Source organism: Actinia tenebrosa, unplaced genomic scaffold, assembly GCF_029948245.1.
Source record: "Actinia tenebrosa isolate PJP-AT-01 unplaced genomic scaffold, QUT_ActTen_1.0 PGA_scaffold3__52_contigs__length_22856419, whole genome shotgun sequence".
Lineage (NCBI taxonomy): Eukaryota > Metazoa > Cnidaria > Anthozoa > Actiniaria > Actiniidae > Actinia > Actinia tenebrosa.
Window position 1 is genome coordinate 19,313,232 of NW_028292580.1, and position 22,630 is coordinate 19,335,861.

The 22,630-nt window shown below is 36.3% G+C and overlaps 2 protein-coding genes across 5 annotated transcripts in view; both read right to left on the minus strand.

Moving 5' to 3' along the window:
* LOC116301423 (copine-8) overlaps positions 1 to 6,575 on the minus strand; it is an 18,014-nt gene extending 11,439 nt beyond the window's left edge. For 2 of the 3 annotated variants that reach the window (XM_031710476.2, XM_031710477.2), the window contains exons 1-8: positions 6,439 to 6,575; positions 5,964 to 6,004; positions 4,815 to 4,861; positions 3,970 to 4,073; positions 3,735 to 3,774; positions 3,382 to 3,458; positions 3,246 to 3,283; positions 3,140 to 3,168 (exon numbers count right to left, since the gene is read on the minus strand). In XM_031710476.2, the coding sequence (XP_031566336.2) occupies positions 3,140 to 3,168; positions 3,246 to 3,283; positions 3,382 to 3,458; positions 3,735 to 3,774; positions 3,970 to 4,073; positions 4,815 to 4,861; positions 5,964 to 6,004; positions 6,439 to 6,569 (507 nt within the window). In that variant the 5' untranslated portion in view covers positions 6,570 to 6,575. The remainder of the gene's footprint in view (positions 1 to 3,139; positions 3,169 to 3,245; positions 3,284 to 3,381; positions 3,459 to 3,734; positions 3,775 to 3,969; positions 4,074 to 4,814; positions 4,862 to 5,963; positions 6,005 to 6,438) is intronic. The other variant, XM_031710478.2, reaches the window with a different exon arrangement.
* Positions 6,576 to 7,213: 638 nt separating this feature from the next.
* On the minus strand, positions 7,214 to 22,162 carry LOC116301436 (tubulin tyrosine ligase 3). Of its 2 annotated transcripts, none has more exons than XM_031710494.2 (20): positions 21,506 to 22,162; positions 18,951 to 19,067; positions 18,240 to 18,812; positions 17,052 to 17,468; positions 16,605 to 16,685; positions 16,151 to 16,198; positions 15,272 to 15,386; positions 14,108 to 14,385; positions 13,847 to 13,905; positions 12,725 to 12,791; positions 11,725 to 11,809; positions 11,560 to 11,655; positions 10,978 to 11,069; positions 10,741 to 10,793; positions 10,473 to 10,589; positions 9,780 to 9,885; positions 9,633 to 9,692; positions 8,882 to 8,969; positions 8,499 to 8,563; positions 7,214 to 8,248 (listed from the first exon to the last, which is right to left on the minus strand). In XM_031710494.2, exons 1-20 carry the CDS (start codon positions 22,067 to 22,069, stop codon positions 7,772 to 7,774), a joined length of 3,558 nt encoding a protein of 1,185 aa, XP_031566354.2. In that variant the 5' UTR covers positions 22,070 to 22,162; the 3' UTR covers positions 7,214 to 7,771. The 2 variants fall into 2 exon arrangements, with proteins under 2 accessions (XP_031566354.2, XP_031566355.2); XM_031710495.2 differs by lacking the exon at positions 21,506 to 22,162 and adding an exon at positions 20,165 to 20,288.
* Positions 22,163 to 22,630: the final 468 nt, after the last annotated feature.

Below are 22,630 nucleotides of genomic sequence, written 5' to 3' on the forward strand. Positions count from 1 at the left end.
CGTCAATCAAAGAGATAATTTATTCATCTCGCATGAAGTTTGAACGAGTTCATGACCTTCAAGCAAAGAGCTTCAAAAAGTACGTTTTTTCACCAACAAACACACTACAATCACCGTACAAAATTAGAACTTGTCACAATAAAACTAGTTTTTGATTAGTTGGCAGAGTTTATTATGAATATCTATCAGAAGAAAAAAAATTATCTGAAGTGAGTTCTGCAATATTTTACAGGATTGAACGTCAATCAAAGAGATAATTTATTCATCTCGCATGTAGTTTGAACGAGTTTATGACCTTCAAGCAAAGACCTTCAAAAAGTGCGCTTTTTCACCAAGAAAAACTTTCTTATTACTGTACAAAATTAGAACTTGACACTATGAAACTAGTTTTCGATATATTTGCAGAGTTTATTATGAATATCTATGAGAAAAAAATCTATTTATCTGAAGTGAGTTCTGCAACCTTTTACTGGATTGAACGTCAATCAAAGAGATAATTTATTCATCTCGCATGAAGTTTGAACAAGTTTATGGCTCAAGCATAGAGATTCAAAAAGTGCGCTTTTTCGCCAAGAAACACACTACAACCATCGGAAGAAATTAGCACTGGTTACTTTAAAACTAACTTCCGATAGGTTTGCAGAGTTTATTATGAATATCTATGAGAAAAAAATCTATTTATCTCAAGTTAGTTCTCCAACATTTTACTGGATTAAACGTCAATCAAAGAGATAATTTATTCATCTCGCATGAAGTTTGAGCGGGTCAATGAGCGTCAAGCATAGAGCTTCAAAAAGTGCGCTTTTTCACCAAGAAACACACTTAAACCATCGCAAGAAATTGGCACTGGTTACTCTAAAACCAATTTCCGATAATACAGAAGAGTTTATTATGACTATCTGTGAGAAAAAAAATCTATTTATCTGAAGTAAGTTCTGCAACATTTTACTGGATTGAATGTCAATCAAAGAGATAATTTATTCATCTCGCATGAAGTTTGAACGAGTTCATGACCTTCAAGAAAAGAGCTTCAAAAAGTGCGCTTTTTCACCAAGAAAAACTTTCTAAACACCGTACAAAATTAGAACTTGTCACAATATAACTAGTTTTTGATTAGTTGTCAGAGTTTATTATGAATATCTATGAGAAAAAAATCTATTTATCTAAAGTGAGTTCTGCAAAGTTCTGCAACATTTTACTGGATTGAACGTCAATCAAAGAGATAATTCATTCATCTCGCATGAAGTTTGAACGAGTTCATGACCTTCAAGAAAAGAGCTTCAAAAAGTGCGCTTTTTCACCAAGAAAAACTTTCTAAACACCGTACAAAATTAGAACTTGTCACAATATAACTAGTTTTTGATTAGTTGTCAGAGTTTATTATGAATATCTATCAGAAAAAAATCTATTTATCTAAAGTGAGTTCTGCAAAGTTCTGCAACATTTTACTGGATTGAACGTCAATCAAAGAGATAATTTATTCATCTCGCATGAAGTTTGAACGAGTTCATGACCTTCAAGAAAAGAGCTTCAAAAAGTGCGCTTTTTCACCAAGAAAAACTTTCTAAACACCGTACAAAATTAGAACTTGTCACAATATAACTAGTTTTCGATATATTTGCAGAGTTTATCATGAATATCTATCAGAAAAAAATCTATTTATCTAAAGTGAGTTCTGCAAAGTTCTGCAACATTTTACTGGAATCCACGTCAATCAAAGAGATAATTTATTCATCTCGCATGTAGTTTGAACGAGTCAATGCGCTTCAAGCAAAGAGCTTCAAAAAGTACGTTTTTTCACCAACAAACACACTACAATCACCGTACAAAATTAGAACTTGTCACAATAAAACTAGTTTTTGATTAGTTGGCAGAGTTTATTATGAATATCTATCAGGAAAAAAAATCTATTTATCTGAAGTGAGTTCTCAGAGACATTTTACTGGATTCGACGTCAATCAAAGAGATAATTTATTCATCTTGCATGTAGCTTGAACGAGTTTATGACCTTCAAGCAAAGACCTTCAAAAAGTGCGCTTTTTCACCAAGAAAAACTTCCTAATCACCGTACAAAGTTAGAACTTGACACTATGAAACTAGTTTTCGATATATTTGCAGATTTTATTATGAATATCTATGAGAAAAAAATCTATTTATCTGAAGTGAGTTCTGCAACCTTTTACTGGATTCGACGTCAATCAAAGAGTTAATTTATTCATCTCGCATGAAGTTTGAACGAGTTCATGATCTTCAAGAAAAGAGCTTCAAAAAGTACGTTTTTTCACCAACAAACACACTACAATCACCATACAAAATTAGAACTTGTTACAATAAAACTAGTTTTTGATTAGTTGGCAGAGTTTATTGTGAATATCTATCAGAAAAAAATCTATTTATCTGAAGTGAGTTCTCAGAGACATTTTACTGGATTCGACGTCAATCAAAGAGATAATTTATTCATCTCGCATGAAGTTAGAACGAGTTTATGACCTTCAAGCAAAGACCTTCAAAAAGTGCACTTTTTCACCAAGAAAAACTTTCTAATTACCGTACAAAATTAGAACTTGACACTATAAAACTAGTTTTCGATATATTTGCAGAGTTTATCATGAATATAGATGAGAAAAAAATCTATTTATCTGAAGTGAGTTCTGCCACATTTTACTGGTTTAAACGTCAATCAAAGAGATAATTTCTTCATCTCGCATGAAGTTAGAACGAGTTTATGACCTTCAAGCAAAGAGCTTCAAAAAGTACGTTTTTTCACCAAGAAAAACTTTACAATCACTGTACAAAATTAGAAATCAGAAAAATTTTTATTTATCTGAAGTTAGTTCTCAAACATTTTACTAGATTCAACGTCAATCAAAGAGATAATCCATTCATCTCCCATGAAGTTTGGACGCGTTCGTGAGCTTCAAAGAAAGAGCGCCAAAAGTGCATTTGTTTGATAAGTTTGCAGAGTTTATTATAGTTACTATGAATATCTATCATGGGAAAAAATGCATTTAATATCTGAAGTGAGTCCTGCACATTTCACTGGATTTGACGTCAATCAAAGACTAACTAATTACTGGTAATGAAAGAAAACATAAATGGAAAAAAGGGGAGGAAAAAAAAGGAAAAAAATCATTTTTACCTTGCATGCACTTAGTTCTTCACATGTCACTATGTAAAAACAAAATGAAACGTTGGCTAAATATAAAATAATTCTTCAAAAAAAAAAAAAAAATTTATATACTTACAAATAATTTTTCCTCTGCTCTTATTAAAGTCTTTATTGCTAAAAGTAAATACAAAAGACATGAATTTCTAAATGACATTCAATTTCTGAATTCATAAATGTTTGTTTTTCTAGGGGGAAGGGGAGGGGGAACTCACGTGAGTGCTTTTTCGAGTCGACCACCATTTTCTCCTATGATAGACCCAAGTGTACATTCTGCTGAACCAATAAAATCCTACAAGAACGTAAAAAACATTTATAAATAGATAGTTAATATTTAATAATAAAGCATTAACCTAATCAAACATTTATTTTACTTTTTGTTAAATAATACAATATTTACAATATAATATTATCTATTGTTATCAACATCATGCATCACTCATCATCATCGAATCACCATCATGCATCATCATCATCCCCAATCATGATCATCACAATCCTTATCATCACCATAAATCATTATCATTATATATCATGCATCATCATTGTTATCTTAGTAATACTCAACATGATCTTCAAGGCGAGTAGATTTTTTGTCCACATCATATCTAGGAATTGAAATGACACTTTGTTAGAAGCCAAAGCAATAATTGCACTCCATGTTCATAAATGGAATGAAAAATGGGAAATTCACTTTTCATATAATTTGGCAAAGAAAATAGTATTAAGAATGAAAATGAAACAGAAACAAAAAGAAAAGAAATAGAAAGAAACAAAAAATGGAAAAATCAATAACAGCTTACACTTCAAATTTCAGTTTTTGGACTTCTTCGAAAAAGTAGTGAATCACAAACGTTTTGACAAAATCTGGATTCAAGTTGTTCATAATGTATTCTGTCCTACCAAACTAAACAACAAGGAAAAAGACAAAGGGATAAACAACATTTCTATGGGAAGGTTGATTTCTATTGGGGGAGGGCTGGTAGATTGTAGGGTCCCCTTTCGCTATCAGTCTATTCAGTCAACAACGAAACAGCTTTTATCAAAGATAAAAAGGTTTGACCCTTTTTATTGATGGCCCATGTGTACTGCTTCTTAAACCCCAGCCCTCCCCCCCCCCCCCCCCCCCCCCAATGAAAAACAAACCCAAGAAATTGCAAATCAATATATATATATATATATAGGTCAAAATAAAAGCACTTGTTTATATCTTATGCTCCTATTCACACTTCTTTGTGCTTTCGGAACTTGCTGAATAATGCACAGAAAAAAGCTGTTTCAGTATTTGTTTCATTAGATAGAAAGAGGCTGCTCATGTGTAGATGGCATCAGCACCATGCTCTGTTTACTAGTACAGCACATTTATCTACCAACCAGAGCATGTGTAGCATGTCAACACACACTGAAGACACAGGCTACCCAATTTTTTAAATTTTTTTATCACAGGTAGCCCAACTAAAAATAATAATAAACCAGACCAAAGATTGCAACACAAATAAGCAGTTCAAAGTGCAATTGTAACAACCTAGTTTTCTGTGATATTGTATAAAGACAAGCCAGCTGTAAAAATCCTTTTTTTCCCAGACATAGCATATGTTGATATGTTTTAACCAGTCATTAATTATAAGGTTCGATAGTTATGTCTGACCTCTCTCCATTCTTTGGTGCCAATTCCTTGTGTGTACATAACGACAACTGAATCAATAAAGAAAGATTATCAACCACTTGTGAATATAATCCTTGCTTATTCTATTCAAATTTATGTCAGTTTATTGGCTGCTTGCTGGTGACTATCCATCTGTGATGTAATGATTTCGAGAGAGCTAATAGACCTCTTAAGCTCAGGTGTAATGTTTTCCCATCTTAGACCATGTCATTCCCTATAGTATCATCTTTTTGTTTATAAAGCTTGCACATGAGAATAGACACAAATATGAATACAACTCAAACAAAGAATCTATATTCTCAAAGAAATGACATGTGGTCTGAAATGGTAAAACAATATACTCAAGCTAGATTAAGAGGTATACTTCTTTTGTGGCTACCAAACAAGAAGCTGTAACATATATGCCGCTATTTAAAAGTAATAATAAAATGAACATAAATATGAATATTTAGAATATAATGACTCAGTAAATAATACTTTAATAATAATAAAGATAAATCAATAATATCAACATTAATAAAATAATATGACAATAATAATAATAATAACAACGACAGCTTGTCACAATGAGAATGCTGATGATAATTCATGACAACAACGATAATGATTATAGATATGAATTCATGTATATTCAGCAAGGGTCCAGACATTTTGTATATTAATGAATACCTTTATCATTGACATGTATACTTATCTCATGTCATGCTAATCAAACAAATTGCCAAATTTAGTAAATTGATGGTAATATACACAATTAAAAACCAATCAAATGATTTAAGTCATGTGAGGAAAGAGATAAATGCTTCTATAAATTATATATTCTGGTTGAAAATTTTAAGGGTGCAAACAGCTGAACTTAAAACACTTCTGTGACATTCATAGAGGTTCTTTGCCAAATATTTCAAAATGTAAATTTGCAATATTGGAATAAAAATCTTTGAATTTCTTAAATACAAATTATAATTTTTGTAAATTTGTTTGAGTGATTAATGGTCAAATAGGCACACAAGAAACAAAACAGAAATCAGATACATTTTTTAATCTACTAACTATTCTACAGCTCAGTAAAAACCAAGTTCTTCAAATAGATATTAAAATTTACATGAAAGTTTAATATTATTCATTACTTACAAGGGTCTGACTTGGAGAAGACATCCATATCAGCAAGATCCCTATGATAATATCAAAAACACTTTAACAAACGACGTATTTACCGTGAACAAAAGATAGAAACTGGCCTACATTGATACTCTTCGTGTCTGACGACATATTTACATAATAAATAACACTATATAAACTTTTTAGGAGCTATATAAAATAACAATTTTTAATGACTTTTAGAGACCAACTTTTTTTTCTTAGTTAACGTTTTGAATGAAGAATTTAGTTACAATTTTGCATTAATTGTTTAAATTTTCTTCAAAATGAATAAAACAAGAATCAACCTTGGTTATATCTGAACTTATATTCAGAACAGAAACCCTAAAACAAAGCATTTTTTAACTTTGTTTTTGTAAGAGGAAGGTAATTAGTTCTAGTAACGTAAGTGGGATGCTGTGAGGCCAGAATGTTAGGTTAAAATTCAACCCATAGCTTTATAATTCACCTGCATGAGACGTGTATTTCTACTTGAGTGGCTGGTATGGAGTTAGAGAATCCTGAAGACTCGTTATACGTCATATTAACCTCGCTAAACACCGGAGGAGCAGAAGGTGAAGCATATCCTTGAGCCGCCATCTTGTATACTGGGGTGTCACGGGGTTGTGGTGTTTATGGAATGCGGAGTGCGTTATTTTCCGTTTCAATGGAATAAGTCAGGTTCCACTTTATTAGAAACTGAAACAGTCGCTTAGACAACTTAAAATTTTATTTGAAGCCAAGCTTTAATATAAGATATTACTTTTCAATTTAAAATACATTAAGTCACACGATATCATTGTTTTTGGGGGGAGGAGCGTCCAGAGGATTGCGTTACTTTAATTGCTAAGGTTTGGGTTTTGGGCATAACCAAATATTGACCGCATCCTTTCTGATGGATTTAAAAACAATAACTCCTGCCAAAGTATCTTAAATAATTTTATTTAGCCTCAAGTTTGTAAAAAGAGAGGGCTCTGAAGGAGGGTCCTTATCCCATTTCTCAGACCCCATTTTGACCAAATGCCATAGTCCCAGCCTGTTTTGCTCAAATTAATCCCATTCCCATTTTTAATAGTTTTTTTCTTTATGAATCCCATTCCCAGTGCATAAAATCCCATTTCCCCAGCCCAAAAAGCCGAATCGAAGCTCCCATTTTACCCTTACAGGACCCTCAAAACAGTGGCCATGGGTGGTGGACATTTGTTTAGGGTCTAGGGACCTACGCACGACTTATTCAAAAAAAATTGTTATAAACTTCAAACTTTATTTACATTGATAGTCTTTACATTAACATAAATACCTTGTGTTAAATAATGGAATATCCTTAACACATGTTAGAATATTTAATGCACATTCAGAATTTTAATTTTGAAGTGAAAAAATATCGGTATGGCTAGGCCAATGTTAAAAAAAATAACTGAAATTGTTGAAATTGAGAATTTTATTCTGGAAAAAAAATATTTGTGCTATTCACTCGGACCCGTCAAATATATTTTACTTTCAAATTCTTTTGAAAAAAATAAAAAGGAACATGTTACTTTTACCCTTTTTGCTAATATAGTTATTTAATTTAATTTGATTTGATTTTTGAGAGATTTAGAGATGTATTGATATTTTGTGCCGGTTTTGGTGGTAGAGTAAGAGCCTTGTTGCCGCACGCGCGCGTAAAATTTTGCGGGAAATTATGTCTTAAGATTTCAGACGTGCCATCTACGCTACTAAGCTCAGTCGACGTCATCTGAGTTGGTCCCACTGAAAGACTCATAACGTAACCATAGCAATCCTTTGATATCATCCTATGTTCAATGATCAGGGCCTATTGATATAGGCAACTGTGAATTTCGTTGCATATTATTATTGGAATCAGTGGAGTAGCGCAACACTGCTTTGGGGATGGTCATAGGGCGTGACACACGCGTCTGAGAGTTCCCTTTAACATCTCCATGGTTACCATTTCTATTTCTAGCTGGCATTAGTTTGGAGATTTTCTCTTCTACTGTAGGCGCCTGCAGTTGCCCTGAGCTTCCAGTTGCCCAAGTGCCTTCGCTTTTCTTTTCCAAACTTCGTGTAGAACTACTTTGTAGTTTTGAGTATTCTCGCTTTTGGCGCTGATTTTCTTCTGTTGAATCATTCAGGACGTTTTTCATGTCCCGAGGTCGAGATAAGGTAGTTGCTTTAGCAGACGAGGAGGCCCGCCGTACTTGTCCACCGTGCTTGCGAATTCCTTGTCCTTCGACAGCCAGGTTGACTCCAATATAGGGAGGAGCACTTATAAGGGGCTGTTGACAAGAGGATGAAAGCTGTTTCAAAATCCCATGAAATTAAAATAAGTGTTTGGAGAACTGTGGGTTATAGATTTCGTATGACAGTCAGCGTCAGTGTCCTATCACATACTGACTAAACCAATCACAGCGTGCAAGATTATCCAACCAAAATAATCGAATACAGCACCGTCACGATACAGCACGTCCTTACCAGAGGTTCTCAAAGCCATACGAAATCTTCTCTAACATAACTGTGTAAACTTACTTGCTTGTACGCGAGTTCAAATCGGCCAGTGTCGCAGTTCTTGTCTTCTCGTCTGTCCAGTACAACTGAAAAAGAAAGAAGTTGATCGTCATAATGCAGAATTGATTTCCTACACCATCACGTGATGGCAGCCATGATAGGAGACAGGAACAATTGAATCTGGTCTAATCTGATTTACAGTGGAAAAAGACTATTGTTGTGCCTCCCGTCATGGCTCCCATCACGTGATGGTGTAAAGCCTCTATATAGGAGGAAAGAGATTGGGAAGAGGGAAAACTGAGATGCTTCACGGTACTACACAGGAACCCAAAATGTAGAATTTGCCTGAAGCCGAGGAAGCTACGAGCAGAATATAACTAATATAATGAGTCATCATTTCTCACCTCTCATGGTGTCTTCTACGACTTGAGCGCACAGCTTCCTAGTCACACCTGTACTCGCCCCCATTGTTGGACTACAGTTAATTTCAATCTATTGAAAAACAAAAGTAAAAATAGATTTTAAATGCGCGCGCAAAACTAATGTTCTTTTAACTGAAGAAGGTGTGAGATCAGACCGAAACGTCTATACCGTGTGTCTCTATCAAACAACTAAGCAAGAGTCAACAAGCCAAAGTAAAGATACCATAAATCCTTGATGCAACCTTGGAAATTTTAATTAAAAAATAGTTATCGGCAGTGAACTACTTAAGTTTATTAATGGTTGCAGTTCAATGACAATTGTTGTTAATAATGGACACAATAAGATATCGACCCAACATCTTACGGCATTTTTTCTGGGTTCGATATATGTGATAGATTTGAATTCATTGTAGACATTGTAGCATGGGGACGAACAACGATAAATGAGACGCGATAAACTGAGGGTGTCTGTACCGAAGTCAAAACTAGAAAGCACTGCGTTTCCTATCTTAGAAAAAAGTCTATTGATTAATTGTTTGTCTGTGCTTCGTTTTGTTATTTGTTTGCTTTCTTGCTTGTTTGTCGGTGAGCCTTCTTGATTGTCCGTCTGTCTGTCTGTCTGTCTGTCTGTCCGCCAGTTTGCCTGTGTGACTTGTGTCTGTCTCACCCCTGTCTATCTGTCTGTCTGTCCGTTTGTTTGTTTCGTATCTTAGAAGGAAACGCTTCTCCTTACCAGCCATGGTTTGTAATCATCTGTAAGGATGAAGTCAGCTCCATACAGCTCGAACGAGTTCTGGAAGGAATTGGGGGATTTTATTATCAACTATTATAACTAACGACCTGAGCCAGACCATGGCAGGTGACATGGCAAGAAAGTTACCTTTCTGTACTCCACTATCTCTTGACAAGATTTTACAGCATAGATGACGGCTTTTTTCATTCCTGGATAGATGACATTGTCCCATATATCTCCCAAGTCTTTCTTACTATATTTTTGGAAAAAAGGAAGAAAATTAGTAAGAAACAATAAGAAACATTTGATCTCATATGCATGTTACTTTTTACTGGCTATCAAATGGAAAGAGGAAAGAGTGCTAAGGAAATAATACACAGTAGCGACAACAACAGTATCAGCAACAGTATCAATAAAAACAAGAGCAACAGAACATTACGAAATGAAAACATAAAACCAATTGCGCGCAACGCTGAAGAAGTAGAAATCAGTCCGGGTACTTCTCGCTTCAATGTTGCGTGGAACGCGTGCAATCATTGCAGAGCTAGACATGCGATGCAGCTTTAGTCGTGTACAGAATGCGCAACAGTTGCAGCTTGTGTCTGGATCTTAAGAGCAACATCAAAAGCGAGTATAAAAAAACCTTTATGCCTGGTTTTGACAAGTGACGCATACACAAACGTAAGCGCAAGCACAAAAAATGGAAATGTTGGTCTTTTCTCTTGCGTTCGTGTTTGCGCAAAGCCAACAGCTTTTACAATGAACGGGTGCTTGTATTTTCGCTTAGCTTCGTTTGCTAGTGAAAAATAGGCTTCACCAAATGAGTAGATGTCTTCTTACTTTAGATATGCTTTGAAATCGTCACTCGACCACATGTTTTCGTCTGGCAGACGTTTGTCTCTCACTTTATCGTTCTCATAATTCTTTTGAACCGAGTTGTTAGCCAGATGGATACTCCTAATGATGGATGGAAGAGAGTTCAAATAAGTTCAAATAAAAGGCTCCCTGTACAAGTGCTTGTAGTAAACGCCATAATCAAACAGTTAAATGAACAAAAGAACGAACGAACGAACGAACGAACGTAAAGATCGGTAAGGGCTTTACTCACACATGGAAATCCTCAAGTGAAAAGTTTTGAGAACAGAATCGAAGATAGCAATCCTAAAAAAAATAACAAAATAAGCTGTTAGCTAAGTTCATTCCATAAAATAATACTTTTTGCAATTTATGGTTATTTTAGAGGGAGGGGGAGGGGAAGGAGGTGGGTTTAGGGGGGGAGGGAGAATGGCATATGTGCTACCATAGGACCAATACCCCATTGATATAAACTCCTAAAAAACCTTACCTGGTAAAGCCAGATGGTCAAAGGGTTCCAGTCTGTAACCAAGAACCACTGACGAATGTCGAACTTGACCTTGTATATCAGTAATGGTCGCTCTGTGGGGATCAAATAAAGATATAGATACCACTGCTTTCAAATTGATATTTAGATAATGATAACTCCCATACACAAAGTCACATGAACGCTATATTAAGGTGTCTCGATCAAAATGGATCGATCAGATTTTCATACTAGATGTTGGACTAGGGACTTCAAATATCAGAAGTGTAGTCAGAAAAACTGCTAAGAGGCACCTTAAAACGTATGGTACAAGGTCGAATGGCAACACTAGTTAAAACCAATCTAAGTGCGCAAAGCTTCTGCTCATCCAGTCAGAATGCTAGAACGCGACAAAGCCACGATTGGACCAGTAAGAATAGAATCACTTATAAAGAACTTTCTTATAATTTTTCCTTCTCCGACTTCGTTAAGTATGTAAGAAACGACGCCTCTTGTTTCGCTTATCGTGACGCGCAGCGCATGCGCATTACATAGGCTACACAGGAAACCCATGCGAAGAGAATTGAAGTGTTCAAACTGGCCTACCTATGTATTTCTGTACGACCCATCGACCTTCTTTCTGCCCAACGATATTGCCCGTTAATTTGAGGATATCTTCAAGGCGATCCATACACGTAATACCTATAGAAGATCAAGTCAAATGATCAGCACACAGGCTCTAAATGTGGCGCCATAAATAAAAATCCTTACCCCGACCACGTGATTTAGCCCCAGGCTTCACTATCCATATATTCCGCTGACCATCGATATCACACTGAGGTAAGTGTTCTCTCAACTGCAATGCAAAACGATAAGAAACAATTCATAAGCACGAGCGCATGAACTAAATTATCTAAAAATCGATTGGGATTTAAGTTGAGAATTGAATAAATAGAAAAATATCAATATCCACATGAATAGATCCTTTGGACAAACTTGATCCCACCTTGGGCTCCAAACAAAAGAAAGAAAGGGAATTCTTTTAATAACCGACTTGTTGCTTAACTCGATTAGCTTCATAGTTATACTGAGTGACTTTCATCTTTTTACAGTCAGACTTATATACTTATTTCAATAAAGTTAGTCACCAAAAATCTAGAAAGCTGTGATCGATGAGAATGATGGGAAATATTTCATATCCAACAAGTAAAGGTTTCGACACAAACTGCAGCAGTTTAGGATGCTCAGAGGAGGTCAACTTGTAACTGGTAGAAGATCTCAAGTCCATCAACAGTTATCAAGCGGTTGAAACATGTAAAATATATCTACCCATAATCCTTGTCGGTCTCAGCTTTATAGTTTTTCAGGTGACTAATTTTATTGAAATAAGTATATATAATCCCTGACAAAAAAAAAAAAAAAAAAAAAAAAAAAAAAAAAAAGAAAAAAGAGAGAGAAACTGCCGGCCTGTAGCTTTTTAGGTGTGACTACTTTTATTGAAATAAGTGTATATACATATAAATTGTAAATAATGTATCTTAGGGTGAGAGTAAAGAATTGTTGTTCTTCTTTTATTTTGATCCCCAGATAAGAAGACTAGGTTCATATTAAAGCCCAACAAAAGCGCGCGCACCCTGAAAACACTTGTAGGGCTGATCTTTGGTTCCTTTAGAGTTCTATTACTACCCATTCGGCTAAGCGAAAGAGGTCCTTGTCTTCGCAAGTGCTTGAAGATTTAAGAATTGCTTCAGTTACATTTGGGTTCAATTACCTTATTGAAGATGCTCTGACATTCTTGATAAAAGGGAAAGGCGTTGGCCACTAGCGATCCTTGTTGCCTGCATTTAAAGTACAACTCAAGAAAGTTAAGGTGACGCACACTAGTATCTATTATAAAATGACTGTTCTAAATCTCGCGTTCTGATTGGTTGGGAGCGCGTGCTTCATGAGAGCACACAGCACGCTCGCGTACTTTCAGTTTCGTCATTCATGTTTTTGGTATTTTATAAGAAACCTGCTTGCTGTTCTGTGTAAAGTTATAAAGCACTTGGGGATTGGCAGATCACTCGAGAAGTGTCGAGAAGCACTCCGCTACGCATCATGCTTCTCCTAACACTTCTCTCATGTTCTGCCAACCCCCGTGTGCTTTATGACTGCACACAGCACGCGCGCGCGCGTTTTCTATTTCTTCAATAGATCATGAAGTAGCATCCATCGTCCCTCCGTCTGATCCCTAGAGCAGTTTTCCTATAGAGCAGTTTTCGTATGACTGTGAAAAAGTCGGTGTCGTATGCGTGCCTTGGCGTGACCGTGATGTTTTCTAGACTTTTGATTGGGGGATTTTTTTTCTCGCGCAATGTGATTGGTCGGACAGTGCCGTGACATTGGCGTGACCGTGTTCGCGCCGTGTTCCGAGCCGTGCTTCAGACATTTGATTGGATGAAAAGTAAATTCTCGTACAATGTGATTGGTCTGGCGTACGCCTTGCCGTGTCATAACCGTGTTCGTGCCGTGAGCTTCCCATAGTCATGCGAAAACTGCTCTAAGAGTGAAAAGCTCAGTGCCGTTGCGTGCCGTGTCGTGACAGATGTGATTGTCTGATTTCCTTTCGCGCATATGATTGGTCTGACATTACTGTGACCTTGGCGTGTCTGGGCCGTGTTTATGCCGTGTTTCGTGTATTTGATTGGATGTAGAGTAAATTATCAAGCAATGGGAATGGTCTGATGTATCCCTTGCCGTGTCCCGACCGTGTTCATGCCGTGAGCTTTTGACAGTCATACGACAACTGCTGACACACACATTACTCGTAAAATAAGTAAACACAAAAGACAAATGCAAAAAAAAGAGCAATTGCAAAAAATAATGAAAATAACAAAACTGTTAAACCTACCGTAATTGATACGAAAACTCAATAATCTGATCCCATTCATTATCTGAGATTACTGGCTTCTAAAAATACAAAGTTGGTTATGATAGTTTTTAATATTATAAATATCAACATTACATTCCTCTAATTTCAGTCGTGTAGCGTCCCAAAGCTAGTTAGCAGGCGAGCGCGCGTTTTGGCGCCAAAAGTTCCCGCCTGAATCCTTCCCACCACTCACTACGTCACTGTCGAACGTCGATTATCACGATAAAAATAATAACTTACTTTATCCAAGGAGTCATCAATGTCAAAGTGTTCTCGACATCTAAGGAATTCCCGGCATGTCTCAAGGCTCAAGGTTAGGGCCTTGACAGGTAGTACATTTCCTTTAGCGAGTTCAACAAGGCGTCTCTCTGCGTCCACAGGATTACCGCGCTGGGATGTTGTGTTTTCGTTTTCAGTGGTCTTTATACTAGGTAGGTTGCTTTGGGTATCTGGACCATCGTAGTATCGTGACAGGACCCATTTTATGATAGATATAGCAGAGCACAGTCGAAAATCATCTGATTAAAAGGATTGTACAAAACAAAAGTAAACTTTCTGCTCCAATAATGCTCTATTCTAAAGCTTGTTAAGGCCCCGTCCACACGTATCCGGATATTTCTGTATCCGCAAATTTTTTTTTGCGGATACGAAAATGTTCGCGTCCACACGCAGCGTATTCGAATTGTTTTTAATCGTTTTCACTGTCCACACGTATCCGGAAATTTCTTGATCCGCCCTGATGCACGCTAGTTCCTAGTCCCTTTGACAGATTTTCTTATTGAGCATGCGCAAAATCGTGTTTACGTCAGCGTATTCGAAATGCGGATACGACTGTCCACACGTATGGAGACCGTTTTCGAAAGTTTGCGGATACGGATACAAAAATTCCCGGACACGTGTGGACGCAGCCCATATCCGCAAAAAAAAATTTGCGGATACACAAATTTGCGGATACGTGTGGACGGGGCCTAGGTCATTCAAATTTATGAGTTGAGTGTCGTATGTTGTAAATATACTGAGAATGTAGTGGCGGTGCGTGTGGAGGGAACCTCACGGAAGAGCCCCTTATGGGGAGTGGTGGCTGTAAAATATGCGTTTTTAATGTGGGATGAATAAATTAACTCTTGATTGTCAATTGAATCACGCAAATGTCACTTCAAATATTTTTTTCTGATAGATAATAATAATGAGCTTCGCAAATTTATCCAAAACTAGATTCTAATTTTGTATGGTGATGAAGAGTGATTCCTAGCGAATAATGCGCACTTTTTTACTCTCTTTTTCCCCTCATTAAGTTGTTCAAAATCCATGTTGAATGAATGAATTATGCCTTTGATTGACGTGGAATCCATTGAACTGTCCAGATAGATGACCTTTCCCATTACCTTGACTTCTACAACTTACCTATAAAATCTAACTTATCCTCCTCAACACCTAATCGATGACACCTCGGAAAGAACGACAGTTGATCGTCTTCTTCGTAGAAGGCCAGATTACGGAGGTTTGTGCATATCCCAACCTACCAAGTAGCAGAGACTGTCCATTAGCTATACATTATTTGAGAGTCAAAATACAATCCGAAATAACTTAGGATAACACAAAACCCGTTATCAAAGTAGCGCACTTGTTCATAACGAGATTTGAAGTAAAATTGATTTTGGATTCAATGTAAAAATGATTTTGCTAGCTTTGAAGTATCAAAGCTAGGAACTTCTGGACACAAAACAAAATTAATGTGGAAAAACGTATGCTTTTATATTGTGGGTGTGAAAGTGTTTGCAATTTCGCTTAGTTCGAATTGTAGACGAGTATATTTTAAAAGCGCGCGCAATAATAATATATTTATCGATTCCAGTCAGGTCCGCCAGTACTGAATGAGCGAGGAGGGGCGAAAGAGAAGGGGGAGGAGAACGAGAGGAGAGAGAACATTCATTCTTATTCCTACTCGTATTGCTGCTGTACTGCACTGCATGGAGCAGGTTTCTTATGACAGTGGAAAGCTCACGGAACGAACACGAACATGGTGGTGAATTTACTCTTCATCCAATCAATTACCCGGAACATGGCATGAACACGGTCACGGTCACGGTCACGGTCACGGTCACGGTCACGGTCACGGTCACGGTCACGGTCACGGTCACGGTACTTCCAGACCAATCACATTTCGCGCGACAAAATTCGCTAATTAAAATAATCGAGGACATCACGGTCACGGCATGCATATGGCACTGAGCTTTTCACAGTCATACGAAAACTGCTCTACTAGACTTTGATCGAACTCACTTTGGTAGTAAAGGAATATGCTCTTGAAAAATGGTTGACAGTTTGATCCTGAAAGGAAAAGCACATCAAAAATTAATCATTCCCAGAGGGTCCTGAAGGAGTAAAATGAGAGCTTGGATTCGTATTTTTTGGGCTGGGAAAATGGGATTTGATGCACTGAGAATGGGATTCCCAAGCCCCCCCCCCAAAAATTGAGATTGCGATTGGGATTGAGATTTGAGCAAAACATAGGCTGGGACTATTGGAATTTGTCAAAATTGGAGCTGGGCTGGGACCATCTTCCCAATCATACAAGACCGAGGGCGTTACCAGAGGTGTAACCATGGAAACTCGAATCCTACATCCGTCGAAATGTTTTGGAGTTTAAAAGAAAGTAGTAAACATGACGTATGCCTTAAAAGTTGGTTTTTGCGCAGAGGGTAATTGAAAATAAAAAAATATTTTTTCAAATTACCTTTCTTAAGAATTTGAAGTCCACATCGTCTCGTCTGATGGTCCATATGAATGATGCATTAGCATTTCGAACCATTCTTGACTAAATGGCAGAAAAAATATTATTATTGTATATTGGGTACAAAATATATTGTAAAATAACTGTTATAAATCTCAATGTAATTGGTTGGGAGCGCGTGCTTTATGAGAACACACAGCACACAGCACCCACGCGCTCTTTTTATAAAATAAATAAAAAAACTTGCTCACTGTGCTGCGTGGGAATTGGGGATTGGCAGAACACTTGAGAAGTGTCGAGAAGCACTGCGCTCCGCGTCGTGCTTCTCCTAACACTTCTCTAGTGTTTTGTCAACCCTGCGCGTGCTTTATGACTGCACACAGGACGCGCGCGCGAGCAGACGGACCCTGATTACGTCAAAATTTAAAAAACTCTATTGGATTAACTTACCATTAGATTAAACTCACTGTTAGGTCCACCTCCTTCGTACCCAGCCTTCCAATCCTCATCCTCCGAATCGTCATCATCGTCATCATCATCTTCACTACAGCTACTATCATCACTACTGCTACCATCGTCGTCCTTCTTCCCTCCATTTGACTTGCTATTCCTCTTGTTCCCGTTTGCTTTAGTCCTAGCCAGTGGTTTAGAGTTATTTTCTTTGCCTCGCGGAGAGCCATTAGGTGACGGGTTTTCATCACTATCATCACCACTATCACAGGAATCATCATCGTCACTTTCGTTGTTCTTATTCTTCCCCTTCTTGGCTTTGATTAAAGGGCTGTAGTGCTTTTCCACGTAGCCTCGGCGTCTCAAGGCTGCGCGTACTATTGGGTAAGGACCATGACAGATAAATACTCGCTTGTTCTGTTTCAAAAAAAGTGCGTTCAAATAAGATCACGTAACATAAATACAAGGAATGCAGAACACCCGGGGGTTGTGCTTGGGGAGAGGACTTAGGGGCTGAGGATTGAAAAAAATCAGTATTTATTATCAACAAGTGGTGAGCTACAGTCTCACTCTCGACACCACATACCAGTAATTCTTACTGCGCACCAATATTTACAGGGCTCGGAGGGGCGAGAGTGTTACTTATTAAGCCCATGTGAGCTCTATCAGTTATTCGTTTTGTTCCCAATTACACGCGCGCACAATTTGCCATCGCAACACATAGGGCTTTTTGGTGGACGTCAATCAAATTGTTTCCACGACAATATCGGAAAACTATAGGTTTTCGAAGGGCATGTGAAATGTCATGGACACGCCTTGATTGACGTCTACAAAACTCCGCGCGTGCAAGAGCGGTTTTCTCTTATTGCATGGGAAACATACGGCACGGACTTATAGCACGTACACGGTACGATATGCTGTAACGCTGAAATGGCCTCCCATAAGAAAGGTTATCGTTAAAGTGGGAAACGCATGGTAATGACTAACAGCACCTACACGGTATACGACATGCCGTAACATTGAAATGGCTTCCCATTATCTTCCAGTAATCCATCCAACTACAACGAGTAGTTACGGTTACGGTAACCGTATATACGGCTACAGTACGGCTGCGAATTTGCCATGTCATTTTGTACTCATACAAAAACCGCTCTATTTAAAGATACTGCAAACATCAAACTAGCTTACCCTGATAGCACTTTCCGCTACTTCCTTCGCATGTCTTACTTTCTCAAACAGTGGGTTATCGTATTTCATCTTTCCCGTGAACTGCGGTTGTGAAGCGGTTCGAGAATGATTACTCTTCTTGGTTATTGCAGTACTGGTACTTGGATTTCTAGGTTCTTCTACCTTCGTACTGTTGTTCCAGCCCTCGCTTTCTGCTCTAGTCTTGTTGGTACCCGCTGGATAAGTAGCTCCGCGCTGATGCGCGCGAATAACTCGTTTTTGTCTCTTTAAAGACAAATTTTCAACTGATTGATTATAAGGACTTTCGTCTTTAAAACGACTAACTTTTTCTAAGCTTTCTTGTTTTGTTTTGGTGGTTTTTGTACTGGTACGATTAGTATTTCCTTTTCTTTCTGATTCATTTAAGTTTCCACTTCCATTTTCATTGTGTTCGGATTCCTCCTCGTTTTCATTCTCTTTCTTCCTTCCTTCTTCATCATCAGCATTTTCACTACGTTTACTACCATTAGTTGTTGATATTATTTCACCATCTTGATTCGCATCATCTTGTTCAACATCATGATTTTCATTCTCCTGAAAAGCGATAAAATTCAACTTTTAAAAATCTTCACCACTGCCTTTTAAATTCCATGTGAACAGAATTTGTTAATGTGTTGTTCTCTCCCTCGCTATCAGGGTTTTCTCTGATTTCTCGGCAACAATGTCCCTTACCTCTTCAACAGAACTACTAAATTCTTTTGATCTCTGGGTCTTTATTGTCCTTGATCTATTCATTTGTACTGGACTGAGTCTTGCCTTGCCTTGGATTGGGAGCACAAAACTGTCAATCTTAAATCAACAAAAGATACAATAAAATGAGGATATATTTATGAACCTGCATTAAGAATATGGGTGGAAATTCAGTTGGAAAAAACAGTTAATTAAGGGAACATTCTTTGTTCATCAGGGAAGGGGGGGGGGGGGGTAGTATTCACTTGCTGACCCATACCAGAAATGACACCCTTCTCCATCGTTGCATAAAAAATGACCCTTCCATTCTTTTTCTTCCTGTTTGTTAAAAATATGCTGTGCAATTTTTTTAATGACCCCCTTAAATTTGACAGCCACCCACTCCCCACTAAAAAGATGAATACTCTGCACAGAAGTGCTAATGCCAAGGCTTAAAATGGCGAAGAAAATTCATATAATGTAGAATAAACATGAAGGCAGAGAATTGCATGATAAGGAAACATTAATTATAAATAATTAACAAGGAACAACACAACAGAAATCATCACACATAAGAATTCTGTAAAATCAGATACAAAATCGTCCTCAGTTGCATTTTCTCAGTCGAATTTCAATCTCAAAAATTGTAGCAAAGCATGGAATTATACTCCTGGACATTTAGATAAAATAATGGTTAAAATATTATTGGAAATATGCACAAAATCCTGTAAATACTTCAGTAGATAGTATAATTAGCAATAATTGTATGATCAATGAAATGGAAAAAGTGGGATAAAGGAGAAAAAAAGGAAAAATCATCAAAACAGTGGTATTAAATATAATTATATATTATAAGGTATATAATGATATAATATATATAGAGAGTTATATTGAGGTCTTGAAAATGAGATTCATGCAAGGAAAATTTATGCAATGAATTTATATCCTTGGCATTTGAAATTTCCATGAATTCAACATTTTTTGCCATTTTTTGCCAAATTATTTCTAAATTCTAAAACTTGTTCAAAATATCAATGATAATTTAAATGCCTTATTTCCCCTTTTTCATGATATAAAGTTCTAAACCTTTGAAATAATATCATATGCATTAAAAATCAAAATTCTTTATGGAAACTAGTTTCGTCTTTATCAACCTGATATACGTCACAAATAAAATGTATCAAAAATAAATCGTAATACTAATTCTATATACATACCTCTTGAGTGAAATTTTGAAAAGCTCAAAGCTTGGATACGAGAATAGATATCATAAATACACACTCAATAACTAGGATAAATTGCTAAATTTTCTATTTCTTTGAAGTTTGCTGCTTATGATCATCATCTATTTGAAGTATGTTGTACCATTCACCTTATGGACTGAAGTTTTCAAAGCCAAAATTATGAGAAATTATATAAAGAATACTATTTTTCTATGATTATTTTAAAAGCAGAGTTTATGTTTGTGTAAGACGACACTAAGAAATGATACATGTTAGATATTATTTTTTTGATAAGCCAATCAAAGCTTCAGGAAAGTATATAATTTCTTTAATTATTAATATACAAATTTTTTTGAATATATTTCCATGTTAAAGATGTTTAGCATGTTGGCATGAGACTTCGGAAAGGCAGGATATAATTTTTCAGAAACTTTATTTGGAAATTATAGCATTTTTTTTCATTCATTTATTCTTTCTTTTTCATTTATTTATTCATCTAATCTTCCTTTCTTTTGTTTTGCTTTAAATGATATTTAAAAATTTCATCTTCATTTCCAAATTATTATCATTTCCCTCCACTTCATCTATCAGTATTTTATCAAATAAAGAAAATGATGCAAAAAGTAAAAAAAAAGGGTAAAAAAAAATTCATTACTAAAGAGCTATGTGGCTTCTTTCCTCATTACTTCTGACTACCACCAGTAGGTTGTCGAACATTTACATATGTTAAAAATATAAAAGATATCTTTTATACCAAAGCAAGGGGTATAATCAGTACATTTATGTACAAAAACTTGGTAATATAAAGCTTAGCGTGATACAACGTTCACAGATTTAAAAATATTCATTCACATTGAATTATACAATGCCATCGCACTTAGCATTTCAACAAAAACAAATGATATTTTTCATCTTAGAATTAAATTATCATAAGAATGTTTACTTAAAGAACAATGCACCAGTCATTGATACAAGTTTAAAGGAGCTAGATATACATCACCAAAATACATATTTGTACAAAGATGAAGCAAATATAAATATCTAATTGCCAATATTATACTGTAAAATTCTTACATTTTGGAGTTAATTATAATTATTCCAATCGCGATTAATCTTTATTGGAATCTTTTGTATTGAAGGATTTCATGTTTTATGATTTGTTTATGTTAGCGACCCCTGGGCGGGTTAGCGACCAGAATTGCTTTTCTCGTACCGATCGCGTTAAAAATTGTAAAGTCCTGTAGTTTTAACTTTCAATAGAAAGAATTAAAAAACCATCTAAAACGATAATGAATAAATATTAAATATTTAATGTCAAGATTGTTTCACACTTACATGACGTCTTTGTTTCTTCATGTGAATCAGCTGACGATCCAAAAAAGTTGTCTTCAAATTCTGCACAATTTTTACACTATTTGAGCTCACTTTTGGCTTGAATGTAAATATAGCTTCATCTGTAGTAGTAATGCTAGAAGACTTACGGTTGACTTCAGAATTTCTTCTTTTTTCTCCTCGTATTTTTGCAAGTTTTATGCTCAAAGCGTTCAACTTTGGTGCAAATGTCAACTCGGATTCGAAGCTGAGTGCCTCGCGTGGAGCCTGTGTTTTTACAGTCGAAGCCATTGTTTTACTCCGGGAAATTTCTCTTAAAGGACTAAGCTGCTTTCCTGATTCACTGGAATTGTTGCTTGAGTGTTTTATTGAATGATAAAGTGAAAAATCTCCAGGTCTTGACGGGATTCGATGTAATGTTTCCACAACAACATTCCTCTCATGGTCTTGAACTTGACCATTATTTTCGGAGAGAACAGCGTCCTGTAATGACAATTCAGAAGACCCTGGGTTAGGAAAGCTTGATTTCATTATGTTATAAGTCTTGCAGTATTCTAACATTTCCATTTTATTGTAGAAGAACGTTATTTTAGAACGCACTCCAGAACAACCCTAAACTAAGGGACGCCATTTTGGAACAATGTAGCCATGGCAACGTGTCTAATCACAGGGACCCCGAGACTATAATTAATTCTTTGTATAAAGATATACTCACACAACTAGCTATAAAATCACTAGAAAATATAAAACTTTGGATTTATATTAACGAACATCAATAAACTTTATTTCAATTAAGTGGGCAACTATATCATATTTATATTTAATGACATTTGATCAAAACCAATTTTGGTAGTTAAAGCCTTTTCTTGGTGTTAGATGAGGCATAAAATTATTCACAGAACACACACACACACACAAAAAGGTTTAAATTTTTTACCATAACAAACAAACGAATACGTCATGTTAAATGATTACAGCTGACAAAATTTGATTCAGTCACGAGAAGGAACGAGGACAAATTGGAATTGAGGATTCCTCGGAGCCGATCTTTCCGAGGGAAGGCTTTTCTCCGGGTTCTCCGGTTTCCTCCCTCCGCAAAAACTGTAACATTCAAATTCCAATTCGGTT